This window comes from Helicoverpa zea, chromosome 9, assembly GCF_022581195.2.
Source record: "Helicoverpa zea isolate HzStark_Cry1AcR chromosome 9, ilHelZeax1.1, whole genome shotgun sequence".
NCBI lineage: Eukaryota > Metazoa > Arthropoda > Insecta > Lepidoptera > Noctuidae > Helicoverpa > Helicoverpa zea.
The window spans coordinates 5,476,768-5,504,312 of record NC_061460.1 but is presented as its reverse complement, the minus strand read 5'-3'; the positions used below and the strand labels follow the sequence as shown (position 1 = coordinate 5,504,312).

The window sequence follows — 27,545 nt, the reverse complement described above, 5'->3', positions numbered from 1 at the left end:
TTCTAAGTATATCTTAGACACTGTGTTTCGGATGGCACGTTAAACTGTCGCGGCTGTTAATGAACATCCTTGACAGTCGTTACGGGTTGTCAGAAGCCAGTAAGTCTGACACCAGTCTAACCAAGGAGTATTGGGTTGCCCGGATAACTTTACTGATTAGGTCATATAGGCAGTCGCTTCTTGTAAAGCACTGGTACTCAGCTGAATCCGGTTAGACTGGAAGCCGACCCAGACATAGTTGGGAAAAAGGCTCGGAGGATGATGAATTTATAATTTTTAACTTAGGTACCAAAACCGCTATTTATAACTGCCTCTTCAAATCAGTACGATTCTCAAATAAAACCACGACAGTACAATCGCCCAGATGAATTGAAAAAACGTATTAGCATTTTTAACCTATACTCTTATTAAATATATATAATATAGTATAATAAAGGGGAACTTTTTTTTTGTTTATTTTGTACACTCTTCACATTTTTACGGGACACAGGTGAAACCACGGGAAAACGGCCAGTTTCTTGAGTGTTTCTAGTTTATTTGTGATGGATTGATAAATTGAATTTCTCACCTATTACTCGCTTAGGAATCCGAATATTTCTTTCCTGTCTTCTTCTGTAAGGTGGAAAAAGGTTGCACCAAAAGTAACAATATCGCTTTCTTCGTTATACTTATTGATTCGCCTCAGTCTGTCGGCGAAGGCTCGGTAGTGTGGCGTGCTTTGTATCTTGTTGTCTTTCGTTTTGTGTAATGGCTCATAAAAGGATCAGGGAATAATAATAGACTCACTTGTTTCAGATAAATGTTGTATTATTATTAGTTTTGTCAAAAGCAATCACAGTGTTTTAATTCTTATCACATTAATTACTTTTTAATCCAGAAAATAAAAAAAAAATATTTTCTTGGTTCAAAAATTATGGATTTTAAGAAATATCTAAAACCGTCATCTCTGATGATGATAGTTTACGGATAAACAGACGGATTAAATTTTGCCCATTCTTCTTTAGTGTAATCTGCGAATTTGGTGATACCAAAAGTGGCGCCCTTGCCCTTAGCCCGAATAGTAGCTTCGTTATTGCTATTGATGGACTTCAAATTTTCAACAAAGGCAAGGAAATGTATTGCTTTATCTACGTCATCTTTGTAGACTCTGTGGTAATCCTTGATAAATTGTTCGAAATATAAATATGCTTTGTCTAAATCGTAATACGGATAGGCTTTTGCAATATTCGCGGCACTCGCTATGGCGAGCAGCGCAAGCACCAGCACTATACTGATGGAACGCATATCTGCTGCGATGTCGATTTCTTTGTAACCTCAGCACCAACTACTCCTAGTAGAGACAAGCTTAGCTTATATACTTACCTAGATAAAGTGGGTGACTAAACAATTATTCATAGATGACTTGTAATGATTTAACTACGAACTGATAAGAAAATATTATTATAATTTATATTCGGAATTTATCAATAAAAACAATTGATTGAATCTGAAACTGAATTGGTTTTTACGTCACCCGCAGTAAAAGTATTGAAATATACAATTGAAGTCAGTTGAAGAAATAGAAAGAAAAGCTAATGAGTAGCTGACGTACCTACTTACTGCTTTTTTAACTGTACCTGTTAGTTTCTGAAATATTTAAACAAACTTTTCAGCTTTATAATATTTGCATAAATTACTTTTGAGAAAATCAAAAATACACTTCGCCCATACTGTATGTATGCAGCATTTGTATACCTAATGCAGGCAATATAAAAATAAAATTAAAAATATAGGGGGAAATATAAAAAAAAAACTCAAGAGAATTTAACACCAATTCACTGATTTTAATATATAGAATATTTCTATTCTATTTATGTCCACTGATGTATCCATCCATATCCCCGGCGTTCATGTTACGTCCGTTTCGGATCCCCTGAAATCAAAACACGTATAAAATAACAGCTTATGTATATACCTACCTAGAATCATTAACAAATATTATGATTAGGCCAACAACAAAAGATCGTGCAGCCAACTTCTTAAAAACAATATATATATATATATATATATATTTTTTTTTAATTTTGTATGTGATCACCAGACAACTTTAAAGTACCTAATGGTGACACAAAACATCGATTATCCCTGTAGGTATACTTACACTATATCAATGTACCCAAGTACAATCCCCGGTTTGTGCTAAACTATTGCTAACTATGGAAGAAAACTATGTACGTGGGCTATTTAATAGGATGTAAGTGGGTTAGGATTTTGGATACTATGGGGACTATGTCCACACCAGCCGATCACATTGTCCGCCCTCGCTAATTCGGAACAAGGGGGCAACGGAGACATGAGCGGCTTAAGGGTGAGGTTACCTTGGCGGACGCGACGCGCAAACGTAGATCACGCCCTCCCTGTGGGTTCAGCATCACCAACCCAACCACCAACTCCACTTATCAAGAGCCACCTTCCTCTAGCGATTCCACTCTAGACTGCCAATGAAAGCAAGCCAGAGGCGGGATACAAATCCTACTAATATTATTATAAATCGCAAGTTTTTTGTACTTACGATGTTTGTTCCTCTTTTACGCAAAAACTTGTCGATGTATTTGGCAGTTTTATAGACTAATATCAGAACAACCATTAAATATAATCAATTTTTGAGTAATTTTTGACAAGTAGTTAGGGCTCTTCTTAGGGTCTTCTTATTGAGAATAACAATTCTTATGTAGGTACATAAGTAGAACAGCTCATTGCCACTTAAACGAGATCCCAGAGATGGCTTTATAACCTTTCATCTTATGTAAAGCCCATAAAACTTAGGCTTATACAACCAGACTACTATCACAAGCTAACATCTATAGCTATCTTTATCAGCGTTAAGAAAATAATTACTCACTTATTCCATTCATATGATTCCATTCTTCTTCAGTAAAATCAGCGAATTGGTTGATATCATAAGTGGCCCCGCCGATCGAATTATTTAGCTCATTGATCTCCACCAATGACTTAACAAAGGCTTGGTAATGTACGTCTCTATCGGCAGCATCTTTATACACCCTGTTGTAGTCCTTGATAAACTTCTCGAAGTACTCCGGAGCCTTGTCTAAGTCGTAATGTGGCTTGTCTCCAGCTGGCGCGGCGCTCGCTATGGCGACCAGCGCGAGCACGAGCACTATACTGATGGAACGCATCTTTGAGGTAACCGTTTCTTTGTAAACTCAGCTCCTATTTGCTGAAAATCTAAGAAAAGTTAGCTTATATAGGTAAATGAGTGACTAAACAATTATTTATGGATTATTGTAAAGACTTAACAACAACCGATAAGGTATAATTTATATCCGAATATAATTAAACGTCTAACGATGACAAATGAATGAAAAGTAATTTTTCAGGCACCAGCGTTTAACTCTAAACTTAAAGTCTTGACCAAAAAGGGCGTTGCAAAACTAACTTCCGAACATTATGTAGGTATGCGCAAGTGGTCAGACTCCTCACGCGCGTCTCCTGACCGTCTGACACCTACTCGTAAATGACGAGCGCAGTAAATTAATTTTAGGTGCATCAGCCTAGAAGTCGGTATCTAATGGATTTTAATTAAAGTTAATTTTGCTACCGATTTCTAGGCCGATGCACCTAAAATTAGTTTTTTTTTTGGCCCAAATACGAAGTATTTTACATATTCAGTTGTCGAGTTCCCTCGACCTTCTCTGGTCTTCACCATTTATTTATTTATTCATTTATTCTTCAACCTTATCACTAACATTACAGATATACAATCCAATGCGTTAGTGAGGCACTTATCTAACTTTTTACAAAATCAAACAAATTTCATTCAAGTAATAAAAAACACAAGATACACATTTACACAAAACAAAATTGAAAATTTTATTATTATTATTTTTAGCCCATACTGTCCCACTGCTGGGCAAAGGCCTCCCCATCTTGCTTCCACACTTCTCGATCTTTCGACCGAGCCCACCAGTCTCGACAATAGGCGTCAAGGTCGTCACGCCATCTCTTCCGGGGCCTACCCCGCCTGCGGTGTCCATCCTGAGGTGTCCACTGAGCGACGATAGTGGCCCATCTTTCCGGATGCATTCGGCTGACGTGTCCGGCCCAGTTCCACTTTAATATTGCCGACTTTCGGCCCACATCAGCGACTCCCGTTTTGGAACGTATGTCGGTATTTCGTACACGATCAGTTCGTCTAATACCTAAAAGGCTACGTTCCATCGCTCTTTGGCAAACCTTGAGCCTGGACTTCTGACACTCGGTGAGGGACCAGGTTTGCGCACCATAGGTTAGGACGGGCAAGATACACATGTCGACTAACTTTCGTTTGAGTGAAAGGGGTAGGTCCCCTTTCATGTAGTGTTTCATGGACCAGTAGCTCTTCCAGGCGTTCTCGATGCGGCGATCGATTTCTTTCTCTTGCCTGTTATCGAAGGAAGCTAACTGGCCCAAGTAGATGTACTCGTCGACATTTTTCAACTCTATTTTGTATTCCGGTCAGATACCAAAACAATTTGCCCACTCCAATATCATTCTCCTCCACAAAAAAGGCGACAAATCCGAAATTAATAACTATAGACCTATAAGCCTAATCTCCCACCTATATAAATTGTTCATTAAAGTTATACATAACCGCATAAGAGGCCAACTAAACAAGCATCAACCAGTTGAACAGGCTGGATTTCGCCCTTCCTTCTCCACGACCGACCATCTCTTTACACTAAACCAGATAATAGAAAAATATAATGAGTACCACAAACCGTTGTACCTGGCTTTCGTGGATTATTCCAAGGCTTTTGACAGTCTCAAACACACGGCGATTTTTACATCCTTACGCGCACAAGAAATAAATGAGACATATATAAAGCTTCTGGAAGAAGTCTACAGGGCCAGCACTGCATCGATTAAAGTACTTTCCTCTGGTCCATCATTTTTAATAGAGAAGGGCGTAAAACAGGGTGATCCGCTCTCCCCTAATCTATTCACCTGTACACTAGAAGAAGTCTTCAGGAAGCTCACCGTGCCCTGGACATCTAAAGGCATCGTCATCGGTAACAAAAGGCTGACAAATTTGCGGTTTGCTGACGATATCGTTCTTTTTGCGTCTACATCAGCAGAGCTCCAAGAAATGCTCCAAGACCTGAGCAGGGCAAGCCGAGAGGTTGGACTTCAAATGAACATGAGCAAGACACATACGATGACCAACAGCACGAAAGGTAATGTTGAGGTAGATGGGCAAGCTCTACACTATGTCGACGAGTACAAATTGAAAATTATAACAATCAAATAATAAAATTAAACAATAAAAACAAAAGTACTACAAGCCTAATCTAGATAACATAATATAAATAAAATCATCTTTGCGAATTCACTGAACTGGCTAGAAAAAATGACAATATTTTTCTGGATTTCGTTAATAGTATGGATCGCTCGCGTGAGAGGCGTTTTGGCCAGAAGGTTGGTCCTGGCGGTTGGCATTAACGTGTGCGTTCGCGCAGCGGAATGTTGTTGAATTTAAAGATTTTAATTATGCAGATAATTAGTGTATGATTGTGTATGTTTTAGTTTTTCCTAACGCTTCTGTACGCAACTGTACCATCCATCCTCCGAGCCTTTTCCCAATCATGTTGGGGTCGGCTTCCAGTCTAACCGGATTCAGCTGAGTACCAGTGCTTTACAAGAAGCGACTGCCTATCTGACCTCCTCAACCCAGTTACCCGGGTAACCCGATACCCCTTGGTTAGACTGGTGTCAGACTTACTGGCTTACGCAACTGTACCATATTAATAAATACTAACCTTCCAAGTAAAGAACGTTTCTTAGACATATGACACGGTCGCTTTTTTGTAGCTATCCGAACTTGGTCGGGTTATGTAGGTTTTCGATGCTCCGTCAGTATTATAATTGTCTTTCCTTAATTACTGAATTTAATGACATGAAATTTTGCAAGTGAATAGTTGAATGATTAAACTAATTATTGGCATACATTTTACCATGCAATTCCTTTAGAACGTCGTGATATTCGACTGCTTTGTAAACAGTGATCTATTCATGGTAAAATATCCTATAAGTTTTTAATTACTAACGGAACATCATTGATACTTGGCAACATGTTGGAGACTCTTACAAGGTTTGTGTAAACGTGAAAATCTAGACCCCAAACTGCATACTTTAAGAACTAAGACCTAATAAGTGTATTTTACGTTTATATTTTTATCTTTTAAACCCTACGACTTTTTCTAAATCTGTTTTTTAAACAAGTATAAACAAATTCAAAACAACGTATGTAAAAATCTACAGCTCTCTATGTAAGCGCTTTATATGAAAACTAGCTAATGGCCAAACGTTCGCGTAGCGGAAACTTGAATTTCTCCGAAGTTTATGCATGCACTGATTTCATTCATATATAATCAATTATACACAAATACATACTAATTTTTGGACACATCTCTTTTCTTCTAAAGTCTATGGATTAAAAAAAGTTCCGCCAGGACAACGTTCGCCAACGTTCGCCCAGCGGAATCTATTTTTGGTGAATTTCTCCACAATGGCTGCATACACAAATTTTTATTTACCATACACAATTATAGGACGTCATACACTAATTATCTGCATAATTAAAATCTTTAAATTCAACAACATTCCGCTGCGCGAACGCACACGGCATTAACAGCAGTGGCGGGCGCCGTCGTCTCTCCACGTAGCGGTCCGGCACACAGAGACACAAGCACCGAAGTACTCCGGGATTGTGTTCCTTGCCACGGAGTAATTTTACTAAATAATTTATATAAGTGCAAACTCTCGTCGCACCTTCAACTGGTTGTACCCGACCATACCCAGCACAAACAATGTGGGGTACATAAGCGGGTACAGCGGATACACCCCGTTCAGCCTTCAGAACAAGTGGCGCGTGAACTTGTTCTGCACGCGCTCCAGCATGACAGAGTACTTGGCTTCGTGTGGAGCCCATATGACACCACCATACTTCAAATGACTCCTAACGTGCGTTGTATAATACCCTTACTGTTATTATATTCGTAAAGCCCTGCGACTGCCTAAGTACAAAGCCTAGGTTTATGTACGCCTTCTCACATATATTAATAATATGCTCCCGAAAAGTGCGTTCTGGATGAACCCCTAGATCACGCACCTGCGCATTCGTGTCATGGGTGTTGCCTCTGCTTTGTACTCATAGCACACAGGGCTTCGCGAAGTGTAAAGGATATTACCGAGCATTTGGATACATTGAAGTATAGTTTATTGTCATGACTCCACTTCACCACTCTGTCAATGTCATCCTGCAGTCGCGTACAGTCCGACTCGTCCCTCACCTGGAACAGCAACTTGAGGTCATCCGCGTACAATAAACACGAACATTTTCAAAGTTTGTATGTACTTTCTAAGTATATCTTAGACACCAATGACTGTGTTTCGAATGGCACTTTAAACTGTAGGTCCCGGCTATCATTGAACATCCTTGGCAGTCGTTACGGGTAGTCAGGAGTCAGTAAGTCTGACACCAGTCTAACCAAGGGTATTGGGTTGCCCGGGTAACTAGCGGGTAGTAGTAGTAACTAACAAAACTAGTAGTAACTATAGTTCGGCCATTCAGAGAATGCGTTCCTGACACGTCGCGATTGAACTGACGACGTAACTTTGCAATGGCGTTGCAGTTACGATAAAAATATTTTTGCTGGTTGTTTACCGTTTTAACAATTGAGGAGCATTAAAACAACATTATTATATCAATAATCAATGAATGTTATTACGTCGTCAGTTCAATCGCGACGTGTCAGGAACGCATTCTCTGAATGGCCGAACTATAACGGGTTGAAGGGGTCAGATAGAGCAGTTGCTCCTTGTAAAGCACTGGTACTCAGCTCCATACGGTTAGACTGGAAGCCGACCCCAATATATGTAGTTAGGAAATCGGCTCGGAGGATGATGCCTTCGTTTAATAAAAGCTATACATATAAAGAGTTTAATAAAGTTCGTAAATTTCAGATACGATTTTCTCTTTTTCGGATAATTCTTCGAAATCCAACACCAAGGCTGTTGAGGGAGTCAGACAGGCAATCACTCCATGATAAACACTGGTACTTAGCTCCAACCGGTAAGACGGGAAGCCGAACCCAACAAAGTTGGGAAAAGCCTTTGCTGATGATGAATCTGGGAAAGATTGTGCAACGGGCATCCAGATTATTAGACTAGTTTGGAACACAAGAACTTATTATTTGAAGGAGCTCGATTAGCCCAATCAAAAAAACTCTGACTGTTGCTTCGCCTAAACGATTCACAGTCCAGACAAGATTGCTCATTTATAGTAAATACGTAGTAGCCTATCCTCTTACAAAGTTAAGTATAAACGTGTTAAATTATAATACGTTCCACCCCGTAACAAAAATATTTTGATTTCGATTTTCCCATGTTTCGTCATACCTCAAATCTTATTTACCTACTAATTTCTATAATGACTCTTATCGGCGCATACAATTGTAAGCATGAAATTGCTTTGAAAAATATTTTTATTTGGTTTTAACTTCATCATCATCATCAGCCTATCGCAGTCCACTGCTGGACATAAGCCTCTCTAACTTATTCGGCTTCCATTAAAAAAAAGTTAAACTTAAAAAAAGGCGCGAGCGCATGTCAGGATCTATATATTTTTATGTTGTCTCACAGGTAGGTACAATAAAAAAATCTTAAGTTATATCTTAGATTTATTCAGTTCAGGCATGGAGAATATTTACCACAAACTAATTTCATATAGCTTCAAATGTAGTGTAGTGTAGTTCCACATCATGTTCAATAAATCTTTCAAAGCAACAATTATTATAATAAAACAAAAAACTGTACTCGCAGAAAGAAAAATGCTGATCATGTTCGTAGTTTGTATGTGTGTTCCCAAGCATCTGAAAACCAATCATAATAATTGTACCTATTAGTTCTGAAATATAACCGAAATCAAATAAAAAATGAATGGAAGTAGAATAGCCGTATTAGCATTTTTAATCTATTCTTTTATAAAGAGGCAACATTTTTTTCTGTGAATTTTGTACCTACTCACTCTTCCCGACTAACATAGGTTATATTATATCCCGATACGGGCAGTAGTTTCTACGGCTAGTATCTTCATATTATAATGGACTGTTGTATTCAATTTCTCACCTGTTACTCGCTTCGGAATCTGAACATTCTTTTCCTCTCTTCTTCTGTGAAATCGGTGAAATCGTTTACATCAAAAGTGGCACTATCGCTTTCTTCGTTAAACTTATTGATTCTCTTCAAACTGTCGGCGAAGGCTCGGTAGTGTGCTTCTCTATCGGCATCATCTTTGTATACCTTGTGGAAATCTTTAATGTATTTTTCGAAGTACTCCTGAGTTTTGTTTAAGTCGTAATATGGTTTGTCTCCAGCTGGCGCAGCGCTCGCTATGGCGACCAGCGCAAGTATCAACACTATACTCAAGGAACGCATGTTGACTGCGATTTCTAGGTATGTCTATTCTCTTGATGAGCTCGCCCACTATCTGTTCACAGATGAGTTCCATCTCGCTTATGTACGAAGAGTGAGTATCTAAACAATTAACGATAAATGGCTTTAAAACCACAACCTTGACTGCAATACTACAAACTTGGCAAAAACCAGACTGTTTTATAAAAAAAGTGTGATACGATGGTTAAACAGAAGCGTGGTATTATTACATCACTGTGTGATTTTTGTAATGTAAAATGATAGATAATAATTAATGTTTCCTTCTCCTATCATGTGGACTGTTGACCATGTATCTTGTTTCTTGATCAGCTCACTTGCTCTCTGTATTCGTGCATTCATTTGAGAACATGGGTACCTACATATATTTCATTTAAAATAATAGCGTTTTACACTAGCGGATGTCCGGCTCGGTTTTCTTTAGCGACATCGTTCGGTTCGTAAGAGCAAGACTTATTGCTGTAAAAAGTGGCGAAGTTAACACAAATTTTCCAATGTCACATATTAAATAGTATTTCATTCGACACTACCTTTTAAAATATCATAAACATTCCAAATTTAACAAAAGTATATTACTGTGAATAGTTCAATTTACTTCCTTTTTGAAAAAATAAATTATATGAATTAATCACCAAAAAAATAACTGAAACTAAGTACATACATCCGCGAGTAAAGTCGTTCACTGCAAAACGATTAACTCAATTGCCAGTTGATAACCTCCTCTATTTGGAGCCCTGGAACCTCTACTGAAGAATCATCTTGATAGATGGTCCTAAAAAATAATATCTTCTCTAATCTATAAACTTCCTATCCCCTTATGAACTTCCTTATATACTTTATTATGTGCTCCCCTTATGTACTTCCTTTTTTACTTTATTATGTTCTCCCCATATGTACTTCCTTATGTACTCCCCTTATCTACTTCCTTATACATTTTATATTTTTATGCACTTTCTTTTTTACTTATTAGGTACTCCCCTTATGTTCTTCCTTACATACTCCCCTTATATACTTCCTTTACTCATCTTATGTACTCTATGAACTTCCTTATGTACTCTCCTTATGTACTTCATTATGGACTGTATGTATACTGACTGGAAGTCTTTTGAGTTTATAAGTAAATGATAAATACCCATTATCTTCTATTCACAAATTATGATGACAGGGAAACTAACTCATTTAAACGGTTGTACAGGACTCTCTCCCAAATGTAACAGTTCTCACGACTTTCTTAAATGGTAAATTGGTAGCAGAATTAAGTTACGGGCGTTCCTAGTTCGAGGTCAATATTAAATTACATGTTTACATTTCGTAGTGAAATAAATATTTGTTATATTTATTTCACTGAACTAATTACCTATAATGCAATTAGCAATTAAAATATGGGAATAGTTTTGCAAAGAAAATTAAAAAAACAATGAGTTTATCGAAAAGATGTAAGTAGATTTTAATGAAAGTTCATAAATATATGCAAACAAGTCAAAGTAACATTGTAGATATCTGAAGATTTAACGCTGGATATATTTTGATAACTTTTCAACTAAGAGCTTCTGAAACAAAATAAATAAAATATTAGAAAACTTTGTAGGGATATTTGTGACTATAATAACATTAAGTGCTAGTTATTATGGCCCTTAATATTATTATACATATCTATGTTTCCTTATCTAAGATAGATCACAGATGGGCGACCATTTCCTTAACCTTCCGAGAACCCGTGCCTCAGAAGGCAGGCGAGCCGTCAATCTCATGTGCGATTTTCTTAGTATTGTCGGATCGCCGTCAAATCGAAATAAAGGGATTATAGTACTTCTATTTCTGAGTTCCTTGAACTCCATAATACAATAGATTAAGTCAAAATTTGGACTCATTAGCTAAACAATAATTAATACAAATGATTTCGTTTGCCTATTATATTCAAATCTTCGCATACGCCTGTACAATTTTTTTAATACAATCTTTTTCCCGGAGCCCTTACTTGTTAGGTACTAGTACAGCCCCAAGGGTCGTTTACAACCACATCACATATTTCTCTTCGATTGGTGCAGAAGCTTTAGCGGGAAAGTGTGATAAACTTGCATTTGTAATATAAGTTAGTCTACTATAATAACACAAATTAGAGCGAGGAGTATTAATATTAACCGTAAAAATCTGTGCTCATCTGTACTTACGTTCGTGCTAAATAAATGGGCGCTTGAATAAGTTTCATTTTATCAAGCTGAGCTGGCGTGTAATCTGCGTATCTTGTTATTTCAAACTCAGATGTAGTACTTTGACTATTCAATATGTTCATATCTATTAATGCTTGCTTAAAAGCTTCATAATGTATCAACAATTCGTAAGGAGTCTTGTAAGAAACCTTAAAATCGGTTAAGAATTTCTGATATAGTTGCGGTGCCTCTTTTAAATCGTAAAATATCTTTTTACAACTGCCTAAGCTGACTAAAACTGCGAGAATAATACCAAACTCAATAGCTTTCATGATTAACTTGCGACTGTAACTTCTCTTCGACAAATCCATATTAAGTTAAAAGCATGGATATTTATACAAAATGTAAGATTTTATAATAAAATTGATTTTATCAGGATACCTAAATGGCGTGTATTTTTAATCATGACTCGTTGAGCCCTCGATTCTGGCCATATTTCGTTTCATCAGTTAGGAATTTACCTACGCAGTATATATCTAAGTAGATTATTTATAATCTAGAACTGAGATTAAACATATGAACAGAATGAACACAAGTTTTGAATATCAATAGTTACTATCATATCAATACATTTGCTTTTTTAAACAATTTTTTATGCTTAGTTGAGAAAATTATTTTTTGTATCAAAAGTATACAATTAAGATAAAGTCACATTGTATAATGTGTTATGGCTATAATTTAATCTGATTTATAAATCAAAAGAGTCGAAGTAATCAAGTCTCAGAACATCGGTAATTTGTGGCACTTTCAGTGTGACAGCCACGAATAAGTACCTATACAGTGATACCAAGGATATTATATTATCCTTCGATATTGCAGTTCTGATTGTTCCTATTGGATCCTTCTAGAATAAACCCTAGTTTATATAAATCACATCATCACTAACTCGAATTATTGCCTGGTTCGTCAAAAGATACATATTATCAGTTTTTTTTACTTCGATAAGTATATCATTACGATCTTGCATGTTCGTATGCGATGCGCGATCGTATGAAGAAATAAACAGTTTTCCTTGTCATTAAAGTTAATTAAAGATATATATTTCAAACATTAATGAGTAGGTAAGTTTACGATACGTGTTTTTCTGTAGGTAGATTCGTATCTCAGTATGCTTATTTAAAATTAAAAAATAAAGTTCTGAAAACTACACAAATCTAAATACCTTGAGTTTCATGTAGGTAATTTTATTCGAATACCTCATTCGTTGTTATTTCATTTATAAAGCTTGTCTTTTAGCGTTGTGTGTAGGCTAAAAAGCACCAAAGAATAACATTTGCGCAATTGGATTTCATTTTCAGAAAACCAGTAAACAGGGATAATTTACTTTCACACTGTCACAACGTATTTATTTTTAATGTTTAATACACAATTATTCCTACAGCAATAAGCGTTGTACCTACAAAGAGCTAAGTAAATAAAACAAAAGTTATGTACACATATTCTTTATTGGTAATTAACACCTACTATTTACATACTTAATACAACATCATAATTACATAACACAATTTATATCTCAAGCTATTAAAATGTATACTAATATTACAAGGTTTGACAGTTTATTTGCGCGCTTATCTCAGGAACTACTGAGCTTTCAGTGTTAGATATACCATTTATCTAGGAAGGCTACACTTTCTCCTGGAATGCGAAATAGTTCTCCCAAGATGCGGGTTAACATCTTTAAAATTCCCTTAATCTAGATACTATTAAGACGATACATAATATAACTGCTAAACTAATCTATTGCAAAATCGATCACAGCTGTTAGCATTGAAAATTTTTTACAACAACGACATTATAAAAAATATGGTTAACTACAAACATTTATAAGTAAATATCACGCTCACGCATTGGCCATCATTTCAAAATTATAACGGTAAACAAAAATTCAGACATTGTAGTACCTAGGTACAATAAAATAATACCTATCTAGGTATAATGCATTAATAGTTTACTATGCATTGAACTGTATTTTTTCATCCTGATCCCACAATTATTTCGGATTTTGAATTTTATTTAAAGTTGCTTTAACAATGCACGAAGAGTAATCTAGGTATATTTGTTTCTCTGTATCGATCATGCCGACTACGTCGCCGGCAACAGCTAGTAGGTACCACATATAAGGAGTATGAAAAGCCTTGATATTCATAAATAAATATACCTAAATAATCACAATTTACATTTTGTTATCACTTTTCTTATTCATGTGTCTTCAACAAATTACATAGGCTTTAAGCTAATAGTTGCCCTTTATATTATAGAAATACAATGCGATTACAATAATCATAGGGTTCAGTTAACCCTAACTCTAAATTGAGACAGTTTACTTGAATAGCTGTCAGACTAACTTTAGTTTAGTTACGTATGATAAGTTTTGAAAATATTCTGAAATGCATGAATGTAAAGTTCGCTGTCAGACCATTCACATTCTCATTATAGCATTTCTTATTTTTAAATTTTGAGAGACTATATATAAATAATTTATTTATGTATAAATAAATGGCTTTAGACAGAGCTAATTTGCTAATCAGAAAAATCAAACTCAGAGGAGATTTTTAAATAATCACTGAGGGCATTTAAGGTCCACACATTTGTTCATGAAACCTAGTCAAAAACACCAGAAAAACCCAACAAATAAACATCAGGGATTTGTTCTTTATTGTCGCTATTAACACATACTTATTTTAAGTATTTACAAACTAAAAGGCTGTATCATTATTGGTAGTCTGCATCTCTTCGCTGGGGCCTGCAACAATCACGACAAATTGAAAATTGAATGTCGCACTATATTGTGGGATGCAATCGAAATAATTTGTCCGCCAAACGAATTATTCTGATTGCATATTAAACCACCGATTGGCGTGATTCCAATAATGCTTAATAAACCATACTGTACTATCAATATGTCACGTTCAATTCAACTGACAAATAATGAGTAATGCTTATGGAGCTTAAAGAGCTTTCGTGTTATGGTTCGCGACTGTCCGTTTTTATGTGACTGTATAAAGGCAATCATTAACTGTAGGTTAAAAATAATATCCAGTAACAAAAATTAATATCAAGCAGCACTGGATTCGGAAGTAAACGATAAAAAAATGGATACTCATTTGGTTCATCAACATCAACTAAACAGAATACTTATTGGTTGTATGATTTTACATATGACATTCTTTTACGTTTGAAAAATAAATACATTTGATAAATAAAGTAACTACTCGAACTATCCCTAAACTGATCTCCGACCCCCATACAACCGATAGCTACTATAAGTTTCTCCATTATTTTTTACGACAGGACCATTGACTACTGATATAACTTCACAAGTATTAGCAATCATAGAAAAACAATTGAACAACACAACTCGAAAACAAAAGTAATCTGATTGAACTCGTTTGTATGGAAATACAATAATAATTATTATCCATAAGAGAAATACATTGGACATTTCATATAATCTTATACAAAGCAATTCCATAACATAGGGCTTCCATTTAACGTTCCACGCATTAATATTTGGAAACGCTACGTTTCATTTGTTAGATGAAATTCATGCGTAACTGATTAATAGTGGATGTTCTATTGAAATGCTAAACTATTTAAGCATACTAAATGGATCACAGGGCAAAACATGGGTAGGTATGTAAACACAATCGACTAGTTGACACAATTAAACAATAATTCCAAAATGTGACTTCGCTAATTTTCGCACTTTGGCTCTGAAAAACCCTAAATCATTTAGCCGACAAAAAAATGTACCTCAGTTGTTTTACAATCATAAATAGATCATGAGAATCGTATGTTCTAAACAAATCTCAAATTGGTGAATTGGATTTCTTCAGACATAAAAATTAGGACAATTTATTGGTAAAAACCTTTGACTTTAATACGGGAAGATATTCGTTTCATTTTAAACTATTAAAAAAGTTATGAAAAATGACTTACCACTTAATAAACTTTTCAACTGGACACTGTCACAGAAGATGGGATCCGTCAAGACTGAGCTCAGTTGATCTCTGACCGACTGTCGCGCGTCGCACCATATCACGCGACCCGTCCGGGACCAGTCCATTACTAACATTTTCATACTCTGAAACATAGCCAACATTTTAGATGAAAATATAGTCTGAAGGATTTTTTATAATCGTATATCATAGACAAAAAACATCTAAACAGACAAAGAAAATCTGTATAAAAAAGAGTGATCATATATAACAGGTAAGTTTTCTTCAAGAACTCGCCATTTCAAAACTTCTGCTAAGTAAAGAAAATACTAATCAGAAAAATCTAGTTAGTAGTAAAAAAGACTGCGCAATACTCTAATAATCTGCTTCCATTCATAAGAAACGTTCCGAATAGTTTTTATTTAATCCATCAATATTGAATGCGAGTAACCTTGTATTCTGTCTTCATAATCTAGCTAATGGCTTGCTGAATAAAATCACTCTGTAAACTAACGCTAAGAAAATATTTACATATAAAATGCAATAATGAGTTTTCCCCGGGACCCGCTTATTGTGTTGAATATTCAATGCCTTAACCCCTTTATTTACTTCTAAGATATTGTAAAAACCGATGTTGGTTAAATAACTGGTTATTATGATGGCTATTCAAATATTGATAGGTCAAACATGAGAATTACCCACAAATTTTGCGAGTCATCTTTATATTCCTACCATATACTTTCAATGTCACTCGCTGCTATTTACTCACTCGTAGGTATTATTTTATAGATAGCTATAGAAGATAGTCATCAAAACAGTTTTTCTTTTAAACTTATCGTATGTATATGTCAATCTGATTGATACAAAAATAAGTTACAATATTTGTGATAAAGTGAACGAGCAGCTACCAACATTTTCAGATAGCTACTTTTAATCGATTCTGTTCACACGAACCGAGCATAATGACCCCATAAAATATCGCTGACCAACAAGTAACATTCATAAAAGTTGTAACAACTTTGTACATAAAATTATGCACATACGCAACGAATACAATAACCCCACACTGAACGTGCTTGCGGATAACATTCGACTTCAGCGAGAGGTGAAATTAAATGAAAACAAGCACTTTCGAAGCTTTCGCGTAAACAAAGAGTTAAACGTCCAAAAGATAAATAGTTACAAACGAATAACAATTAATTAATATTAATTATATCTGTTGCAAGTTGTGCGCCTATTGCACGTTTTAACTCGCGCTGTGGTCGCCACATCAACATTGCATATGATTTGACGTTGCGGTTTGCGGTCAATGGAATATTAAATTGACGCTAATTTTATACGCCCTGCTCTAGTTAGATATCCACTATTATTTTCTGCGCTTAAGTAGGTACTTAGGGATGGTTTTTATACAATAAAAAATAAAATCACTTCAAAGAGAGCATCATCTAACGATCACTTTAAATTCTATCTTCTCTTTAATATTGACTTGAATTTTATACTTTGAAATAAACCCCTTGATAATGAGTAGGTACCCACTTCTAAATAATAAAATACCAATAAGTATCAGTTTTATTACTAAACAATGCTCTTACGTGCACTCGTGAAGCTTAAGTTACTGAGAAGTTGTAGTACTTACACGGTCCGTACCTAGGAGTAAAGTGACTTGACGTTACTTGGAATGGATGCTACAGGCTTTTTGGGTCCACTTTATAAGTTGAAAAGTCCGAAGTACCTGCCTACGAAAGTACGTGATACCGACCCCTTTATTCCCTATTTTCTTTCGTACACAAAGGGATAATTTCAATTTACGTAGGTAAACGAAAACATTTCGTAATTTAGTTGTTCAAGAACTTTGTGTTCCTATTTTAAATTGTTTTATAACAATGACGATCCTACCATTATACGAGGCAAACTCATAGGCTTTTTAAGTTTAGACGAATTAAAGAAATACTTTACTTGCTACTACAGTCAATAGCTTGCAGTTTTGAGCTCTAAATATGATTGCACTATGAACACAAAAATAAACATTTGTTCAAATTTAATCGATATCAAAGTAAGCTGTTTGATACTTCTAATAAACATTATAAGGGACACCTCACCTTCTATGTAATTCATTGTGACGTAGGTATAACATTCTTCGTATATTTTTAGAAGGCATAATTCAATCTCAAAACGTTTTCATGGTAAGACAAACTATAACATGTCTCCTTAAAGGTCAATCAACCAAAGTCTATTCCTAAAGGGATAACTTCGTGATAACACTGCCCAAAATAGAATATGTAGGATCCGCTTGACCACCTACGATAGAAATGGAATATCGTCGGTGAACCTTACAGGGATCCCAGCTATCTAAACAGTTTTGATATGCCGTCGGGTGGGTCCCATCAACCCTAAAGACTTTGTGATCGTACATCATAGATTTACGATACGATATATATCATTTTACGACCCTTTGCTCTCAACTTTATATACGCTGTATTTAATATTATTCCTTTGATGTCAAATAGAATACCTAAATGGTTCATTTAAATAACTTAGCACTTTGTGGATGGCCAATAAAAACGTGGTTTACAAACGTCCATTCTATAATGTCAGTAATTCAAATCACTTTTTAAACGATTTGTTTTCTTTTTTTATACAAATGAATCCACACATCATTTAATGTTTACCCTAATTTATTTACAATTATTTTGAAAACAGCTTCCCAAAGAGACCCACTTTCACAAATACAACAATGAATTCCGCCCAAAGAGACGGTCTCTTAAATTAGATTTTCAAAACAATCAAGTCCCGTTTGTACTCCAAAGTAAATTGTACTAAATGCAATGTAATTCTTAATTGCAATGACATTTTGACGTTGACACTCACATATTTGGCATGGAATGAACCAAATCTGCGCGAGAGGCTTCCCGAGTGTTGCCAAGGTATATTTATCTATTTAGTCGATTTTAGTCTGTATTTATTTTCTTCTATTATGATATCTGTTTAGTTTATTTTTTACACCTTATTTAATTCTTGCCCCAGCAGACGTCATCGCGTTAGCTTCGGCTCTTGCTGAAAATCAGCGCTGAGGTTTTTGTCCTGTACAGGGCCTCAGCATTATGCTGAGCAAGGGCCGTTTCACGTGGGGTGTGACACATATTTTCCACTAGTTTTTTAATTGTAATTCGTCTTTTCTTGTGTTATTTATAACGACTGTTATTCTCTTTTTAATATTATTTTTGTTTATTGATTGTAAGGCTGTGTCACACGCGTGCGTGAATAAACGTATTTTCTTTCTTTCTTTCTTTCTAATTCGACAAGCTACAGCCACCGGCCAGTTCATTAATTAAAATTAAACACAATTAATATTAACAATCATAATAATTTGCTTTTTGCTCCCTTGTTACGCGACATGGAAGATGTTTGCTCTTTAATATTATAAGGTCCTTTTAAGACAAATTAATTATGCTATGAGTGCCTAGGCTACACGAACAGGATGAGGTTAAATAAAATACAGAAACGATGGAATTGCAGCAAACACGCTCACAAAATGTTGGGCGGGTGAAACATTTTTTTGGTACATTTGAAAGTAAAACTATGTGTACAGTTTTTATGGTTTAAACGCTGTTTTCATAAAATAGGTCACATAACTCAGAGCCTACGCAACTATTATGACGGAATATATTACCAGTTATGATATAATGGTAATTTACCACAATTATTACCTAAGGTAAGGTAGGTATCTAAATAACATAAAACAGTTAGGATCAGCCTTCACTTTTTTCGAAAACTCGTAATTTAATTGCCATAAAATAACAATCATCATCCTCCGAGCCTTTTCCCAACTATGTTGGGGTCGGCTTCCAGTCTAACCGGATTCAGCTGAGTACCAGTGCTTTACAAGAAGCGACTGCCTATCTGACCTCCTCAACCCAGTTACCCGGGCAACCCGATACCCCTTGGTTAGACTGGTGTCAGACTTACTGGCTTCTGACTACCCGTAACGACTGCCAAGGATGTTCAATGACAGCCGGGACCTACAGTTTAACGTGCCATCCGAAACACAGTCATTGGTGTCTAAGATATACTTAGAAAGTACATACAAACTTAGAAAAGTTGCATTGGTACTTGCCTGACCTGGAATCGAAACCGCGCCCTCATACTCGAGAGGTTGGTTCTTTGCCCACTAGGCCACCACGACTTCATATAATAACAATGAAAAAAAGAATTCTAGTTAAACATTATGACAATTAGTAGTAAAACATGCGCTGTCCATTTACCCGTAATGAATGGCTAAATGATGCCTGGCCTAGCTACTGACCCAACACAGAACATTATGCGATCGTTACAGCTAACATGTTCAGCTAAACATACGCTAAAATGGTACATTTGCGGCTTTTGTCAACTAATTATTTCATTAATCTAAATTAATATCATTAAACTGAACATTTAGAAAATATTTTCTAGAAAATTTTAAAAGGAAAAAGTGTTGTAATTTATGAAAAACTACGGCAAGTTTTATCCCGCATCCAAATTAGCAAAATGTTTTTTTTACCGATGTAGGTGTAATTTAAGTTTTGATAGACCCAAGATATATTTTGTAAAAATGTTATCTAGAAGTGGGTTTAATAGGAAAGCAAACATGATTATTCATTTTAACACAGTATTCATAATCGTATTATTCCTTATCAGAACAGAAACGTTTAAGTTGCACATGTACACATACAGAAGTCATCATCGTTCCACCACCGCACCGTAGTCAATCGATTATAATAAAAATATTGTAATCAAAATGAATATCGTCATACTGAAACAACGCGTAAATAGTGTATCCAGTCACCAGTGTTATATTAAGCTGCGCAATACACATGTTATACATATTAAACCTTTTTAATGCAAACAGTTCTCTTAATTTAATTTCCTCTAAGAAAAAGATTTCGATGGGGGGAAAAGTGTCATAACGAGCTATAATGTAAGTTTTTTTATTTATTATTGTAACTTTCCAAATATATAAAAATAGTAAATATTATTGAACTTTTTTGTAAATCGGTACATCTCTCGTAAAAACGCATATTTTCTGTGCCTAGAAAACCAGGCATAAAAAGGTAAAGCTAGAATAACACATGGCGCATAAAACATAACAGTAGAATACATACCTGTAAGAAAGTGTAGTCCAATCTGTACAGCGCGTCACAATATATGACCAGCAGGTGAGCTGGTCTGACTCCAAGAGCTTCCACATCATTCCTCCTGCTCTGTACCGACACAGCTGCCCCATTATGTGGCACCGTATATTGCAGACTTCTTCTAGTTTCGTTCTCTGATATATTGTTGATAGTGTGTATGGTAGTGACGGGAGGGACTGGTTTGGATTTTTGTAGGGTAAACAGTTTGTGACGAACGCGTTCGGCGCCCGCGAAGTGGAGGCCGCCTACGGGACGGATTGCGTAGTGAGGAGGGAGGATGCCGTCCTGTTGAAAAATTATGTATTTAGTGCTTTAAGTTTTAGTGACTGTTAGTCAAAATCACTAATTTGGAGGCGTTCGCTACCTCCAAAAAACAAAGGTTTGAATATAATATAATATTTATTATTCATCTAGTCTAGGCATACTTTAATCAAACTTTCATATTTTTAATCTTAAATCAAATGGAATATTGAACTTTAAAATTAACTACGATCATAAAGAAAAACGAAGAGAAACTTCCAGTGTGCATGCTTGACTCGCATTTGATAGAATTTTATTCAAACTTCCTGCAAAGTTGCACGTTACGTTCCGAGATGCCTTTTCACACCAAAACTAAGTTCAAACGCTTTAGCCGTTTATTCAGAGTTATTTAGTGGTAAAACTCTTTGTGGGAGAAGTGAGAAGATTTGGATAGCTTTACTGAAGATAAGGTTAATTTGTAAGTTTGTAATTAGGACATCAAATGCGGCGCTTGATGACGAACAGTTCGTGGTTGACCGCAAATCATTAGCATCTCAATACGCAGCAAAACGTGTCCAGTTGCGTCATCACTATGTGGTGAAGATGAAGGCATCTACTGCCTACATTCTAGACTAACATGACTTGTGATCAGTTCCGTAATTTAGGTTTAATCAACAACAATAAACATACCTAAATCATTGTTTTAAAACGGAAGAAGCATTTTTCTTTGATAGAATTATCGTCAAATCCCGATGATCGCATCTCAAAAAGGTTTGACACGAATTTATGCCATCACTGTGAAAAGGCAACAAGAGCCTATAAAGTGAGCAAAGTGTTGCAACAACGAATACTGCTATTCTGTTTTTGCAGCGAGGCTATTACTGTTTTGACACTTGACGGTCCTCTCTCTACTGCTTTATGAAGTTTTTAATGCCCAGTGAACGTTTTGAAAGGGTGCGTTTCATTGTTATAAGGATCTTGTGTCATCACTATCTCTCAAGTGTTTTTGAAAGGTAAGCTAGTGAAAAGGCCACTAATAAAAAATAACTGAGCAATCGGTAGTTGCTTCTTAATAATAATTACACCAGGCACTTTACTATATCCTTCATATCGTTACCACTTTTTTTACCTGCATCCTGATAATTCTCCAAACTAGATTTTCATAAAAAATTATTCATTATCAAGATCGAGGACTGCCATAAAAAAATTGTACGCTTTGCATCTCAATTTTTGTTACACTTATCAACGTATTGTTTTAAATAGAAAAAGATAGTGAATACTTACATCAACATACTGTACGTCTAGCGGTGGACGGGAATGGTAGTAAAGTAGTAGAAGTGCGTCGATGCCCACTCCGCAAACCAGACCGATCTCGATACCCAGGAATAGGCAGCACAGGAATGTACCCACCAGCGGAATGATGTCCAGTCCTGTTTTAATTATAAACTGTAATTTCTTTGATGTACTTTGGAATCATCAAATTCCAAAGAGAGACTTTATAGAGGGTTTGGTAATGAGATGAAGAATCTTTGGATTGGGTATTTTATATATGACAGACCATGTATGACAGACACTTTTCCTCTCTTTACCGGAAAGATTGCGCTGCGCCAAGCTTCATCAGTGTGCACAAACATGATGCCAAGGATGTCAGAATGCTAATTTTGTAGAAAACCAGTTTATAAGTTAATAAGAGTGAACAGCTTATGCTTTGCATCAAATCCTTTGAACACACAAAGTAATAAGCATTATGAAAAAATATAATTAACATCACACATAAGCTTGTTCATTTTCTCCCACATTTTAATTAAAACAGCTTAAGCCTGTAGGCGTGACAACGAAGCATACTCCTATATTAAAAACTTCTTTCTGTTCGCTGACGGGGCCTTAATGAACTTAATTCCATCAGTTCCTTAATTTTGTAAGCTGCTTCCTAGGTTAAAACGTGTTGCGAGTACAAATTCGCGGTTAGGCGTAGGCTTTAGATTTTAGCCATTCGACAATACCCTGGAAGCTACGAGATTAATATCTACTAATTGTTTGTCTTTGTAATATAGTCACAATTTCAAATTAACGTATTTTACAGTAACCTTCAAATTGGAACAATAAGTATATTCAGTTTAATTAATAATTATAGTTCGGCCATTCAGAGAATGCGTTCCTGACACGTCGCGATTGAACTGACGACGTAACTTTGCAATGGCGTTGCAGTTACGATAAAAATATTTTTGCTGGTTGTTTACCGTTTTAACAATTGAGGAGCATTAAAACAACATTATTATATCAATAATCAATGAATGTTATAATTTTGTGCCAAACTGAGTGTCAAATAACTTGGTAAACAATATTTTTCTAAATCTATACTGCGCTATTACAAGGTTATGTCAGCGGTTTATATTTTGTAGTGCTGTGCTAAAAATAACAGGCAAGTATCGTAATCTGTTCTTATACAGTTATAATATAAAATAATACCTTTTGATTTTCTTTTTACTTTTATGAAATATAAAAATAAAACTATGACCAAACCGCATTTTTATACTTAGATTAAAAATGGTAACCCCAAATGGCGTTATGGGCCGCCATTTTGTGACGCTAAAACAGTCGTCCGTTGTCGTTTCGTGCGCATAGACCACGTTTTTCAAGTGTTTTCGATCTGTTTTTATTTGATTACCCGGCTTTTGTTAGACCGAGATATCAGGATTGATTCTGTTATTGATAATAATATAATAATACATGTAGGCGAAGATGATGATGAAGACACCACCTCCTCAAGCAAATCGGAGTCTGATTAATATTCTGTTCGCACATTCAATTCAATGTACTTGTAACAAAGAATAAATAAAACAATTTTATTATATGAATATTACCTTTTTTTGGTTTCCACTTAAATAACTAAAATATAAAACAAATGATTCCGCCAATTTAAAACGAAAATAATCTTAAAATAATGCGGCGGTTCATTTTGAAGGAACGGTAACGAACTCAGTGTTATGTTGTGCCCATCACTAGTCGTGACTAACTGATAGGTGTCAGGAACGCATTCTCTGAACGGCCGAAGTATAGAACAAAGTAAAATTTTAAATTAAATTAACTTTGTGATCGCATCAACTGCCCCACAAGTTGCTCAATAAAAATTCTTACCAGACCCAATTTAAATGTTTCAGTGCGAACGTTCTGATTGTTTTCTTAAATTTCCAGAATGGGGAGACACGAAATAACAAAAGCAACAATGGATGAAACTTGGCAACTCTTGAACTTCGTCGTCTACCATCAAGTGGAATAACATTATAATCTTTAGTGGGATTACAAGGGGCCCTCCAAGTACCTGGCTGAATACGAAAATGGAATTTAATGGAATACTATAGTAGGTAAATATTTGATTTTCCTCTCATTCAAATTATTCCAAACGTTCTTGTGTTGCACGCTGAAAGCTATTGCTGCGTAAATTATGTTTATTAATGTCGAATTATGCGTCGTTCTGAACATCTACATATAGTACACATTCAATATTTAGTTGAAATCATCCTAATGAAATAGCTAGCTTATGCTAGTATGTCATAGAAGGCACGTACATACCTATTTAAAACACATTTGAGAAAAGAACAACTCAGGAAGAGAGAGCCTTGAAACGCTTAAAATTTAGAGTATAATTCGTAACAAAAATCATTGACGAAGGGCATAATTATAATCATGATGCTGGGACCGCGGGATTGTTCGAAAGAGTTTCCGCCGGTCTGGTGCATAAAGGACTTTAGAAGATGGTGGGTTTTAGTCAGTAAGAGTTTGACAGTCCCTCATGCTGCACAATGGTCATGTCATTTGATGATTTTCCCCCAAAAAAAAAAACTAATGATTATGTACTCACGACTTGTTTTCCACATTTTCTTGATGATGTTGTAATCCACCATCTGCAGCACGGCGCACACGATGACGGAGGCCAGCGCAGCACGTGGGATGAAGTAGAAGTACGGCGTCAGCAATACTAACGTCAGTATCACTATTATACCTGTTTTGAAGAAATAAATATACAGAATTTTGTATCAATGAATCAGTGATAATTTAAATCCCATACCTACGGGCTAATATGATGGATTAACGCTCAAACCTTCTCCGTGTGAAAGGAGGCTTGTGCCCAGCAGAAGAACGATTAAAAAGGCTGTAACTGTAACGAGCTAATATGAAACACCAAAATGATCTGAACAGTTATGAAGATAATGTATCAGTAAACCAGATATATCTGACTTGTAAGAACAATCCCAAAATTTTGAATCCCAAAAGTCTAACTCTAAAAACTCTTTGATAGTCAGAACATTACGAACTCGTACCGTCTTACCACAAAAACTTTTAAACGTCAGTTTATGCCTTGTCTAAAAAAATGTCAAATTATGACGTTGACATACGGTTCATTTTGCAGCCAAAACTTTATTAGACAAGAGTAAAACAGGGGTTAAAGTTTTTGTAGTAAGGCCAGTAACGTTTAAATAAATCCTTTGAAAGCAATGACATATTTCTAGCAGTCTCAGCGAGCCAAAAACTCGACGTGAGTTATTACATCTTTTAACCATAAAGATGAACTTCTGCATCAGATATTTGGAAGTAAAAGCACGTGCATTACCTAGAATCTCGTTCTTTCAAACTTTTGGGAGAAACTGCATCGGAGGAAGTCACGCAGTAAATAAATTCAATCTAGCTTACAGCCAACGATCAACGCTACGCTTGACATGTAGATATAGAGCTTGATTCCTCCTCTTCACATAATTTTATAAATAATTATATTGGCCGCAGTATGTTGAACCCCCATTGTGTAATATTGTGTATGCAGGCTTTGTGCAATAAATACATCGACGATACACGATAAATTAATACAAGTTTATAATGAAACCTATATTCCACCACGGGAATAACAATTATGGGAAAGCGTTCTAGGTAGGTATGTTCTTTGTTTATGATACCAAATCATAAATTATTGTTTCACATTTCAGAAGCAGAATGTACCCAGTTCTATTAAACGGAGCCACAAATGGTTGTAACAATTAATATCAATAATTCAGCTACTAATTCCGAGTGTCCCTATTTCAACACACCTGTATAGTACGCCTAATTAATACAGGATCTATTGAGAGATTAACACGAACGTTAATTGCATCGCTATTATTACGATTACAATCGAGACGTGACACTGAAGGAGAAATAATGGCTTGTTACGATGTGCTATAAATAAATAGTTCTCAAGATAAATCTGTTACTGATAATAATCTTCTTTGTGACATATAAATTAGTCTGGACTTGGTGACCTGCAATAATTACTGTAATTAATTACGAAGAAAAACAAGCAATTGATAAAACACTATTTGCAAAGTTACGTTTTGATAAAGTGAGGTTCCATCAAAAAAATATGAGTTATAAAGAACAATAACAACAGTGCAATGTGCAGCATAACATACAAATACAGATGATGTTATGACAAAGGATAAGTCGAAACCAATCACACGAACTAAAATAAAAACAATGAAATCGGCAAATCACCATGAATACCCGAAAAGGTGAATGTATTCAACACAATAGAGTCACAAATTTACGTGACAGACAGATAAAGGGAGCCTCTTGATATTTCAGACGTGTATTTGAAATTGTAAAACAACACAAACTTGGCTATGACAGTAAACTACGATGCAAACTTTTAGATTTATGAAGTACCCACTACCTCCTACTCCACCGCGCTGTTGTCGCACATGGTAAAAATGATTTATGTCGGTGGATTTACATTTGTCTTACTTCAACCACCCATTTCTGTTAAAACTAATCCTAAGATTAAACGGCGGAGATTTCGCGTCTCCAACATTAAACAACCCACAAATCACCCGTGGTTGTTCGAAATTCAAAGAAGTTTCGAAGGATTTCACTGAACTGAATTTAAAACCCAAGCAGGCGATAATATTGCATCATTTATTGGATGTCTCTTTTAATGTATAAATTATTCAACCGATTAGAGAAACATTTCAATTCGTGCTCTTTGTTCGTTAATAAGCTAGATCATGACGCTTTAATGTTTCGTCGTTCTATTTTGTGAATCGAACTATAAACACATTTTGAATAATAGATAAGTGTTGAAATTAAATTCAATAACATAGAACTCTCGGAGTGTAAAACATAATTAATTAATTGCGCCTGTTATGTATACAATGTAATTCAAAACATGATAATGATTATATAAGGCAAAATAAGATGTTGCCTCCTCTTTCAATAATACAAAAAAGACCTGTTTACCCAAGTCAAGGCTTACTCTGATTTCTCCAAATAATCCAAGCCACAATGTTAATGTCGGACTAACAAAACTCTATTGAGATTCAATTGGGGCGAGTAAATATTCATTGGGAACACCCTGAATAATGTAAAGTCGAAACAGACCAAGTTTGCAGGTTGACATAATGCGACACACGATCTTTGACCTAAGATACGCAGGACCAAGCTGATATATTGGAGGATTGAGGATATTAAAACCA

The 27,545-nt window shown here is 35.6% G+C and overlaps 2 protein-coding genes across 3 annotated transcripts in view; both read right to left on the bottom strand.

Moving 5' to 3' along the window:
* Positions 1-1,746: 1,746 nt before the first annotated feature.
* Positions 1,747-3,201, bottom strand: LOC124633031 (cysteine protease-like). Its single transcript, XM_047168120.1, has 2 exons — positions 2,882-3,201; positions 1,747-1,912 (listed from the first exon to the last, which is right to left on the bottom strand). The coding sequence occupies exons 1-2, from the start codon at positions 3,174-3,176 to the stop codon at positions 1,893-1,895; spliced, it is 315 nt and encodes a 104-aa protein (XP_047024076.1). The 5' UTR covers positions 3,177-3,201; the 3' UTR covers positions 1,747-1,892.
* Positions 3,202-13,125: 9,924 nt separating this feature from the next.
* Positions 13,126-27,545, bottom strand: part of LOC124633027 (sodium-independent sulfate anion transporter-like) — a 34,004-nt gene continuing 19,584 nt past the window's right edge. For both annotated transcript variants that reach the window (XM_047168116.1, XM_047168115.1), the window contains exons 8-12: positions 24,908-25,048; positions 22,330-22,475; positions 20,776-21,090; positions 15,639-15,783; positions 13,126-14,442 (exon numbers count right to left, since the gene is read on the bottom strand). In XM_047168116.1, coding sequence (XP_047024072.1) covers positions 14,396-14,442; positions 15,639-15,783; positions 20,776-21,090; positions 22,330-22,475; positions 24,908-25,048 — 794 coding nt within the window. In that variant the 3' untranslated portion in view covers positions 13,126-14,395. The remainder of the gene's footprint in view (positions 14,443-15,638; positions 15,784-20,775; positions 21,091-22,329; positions 22,476-24,907; positions 25,049-27,545) is intronic.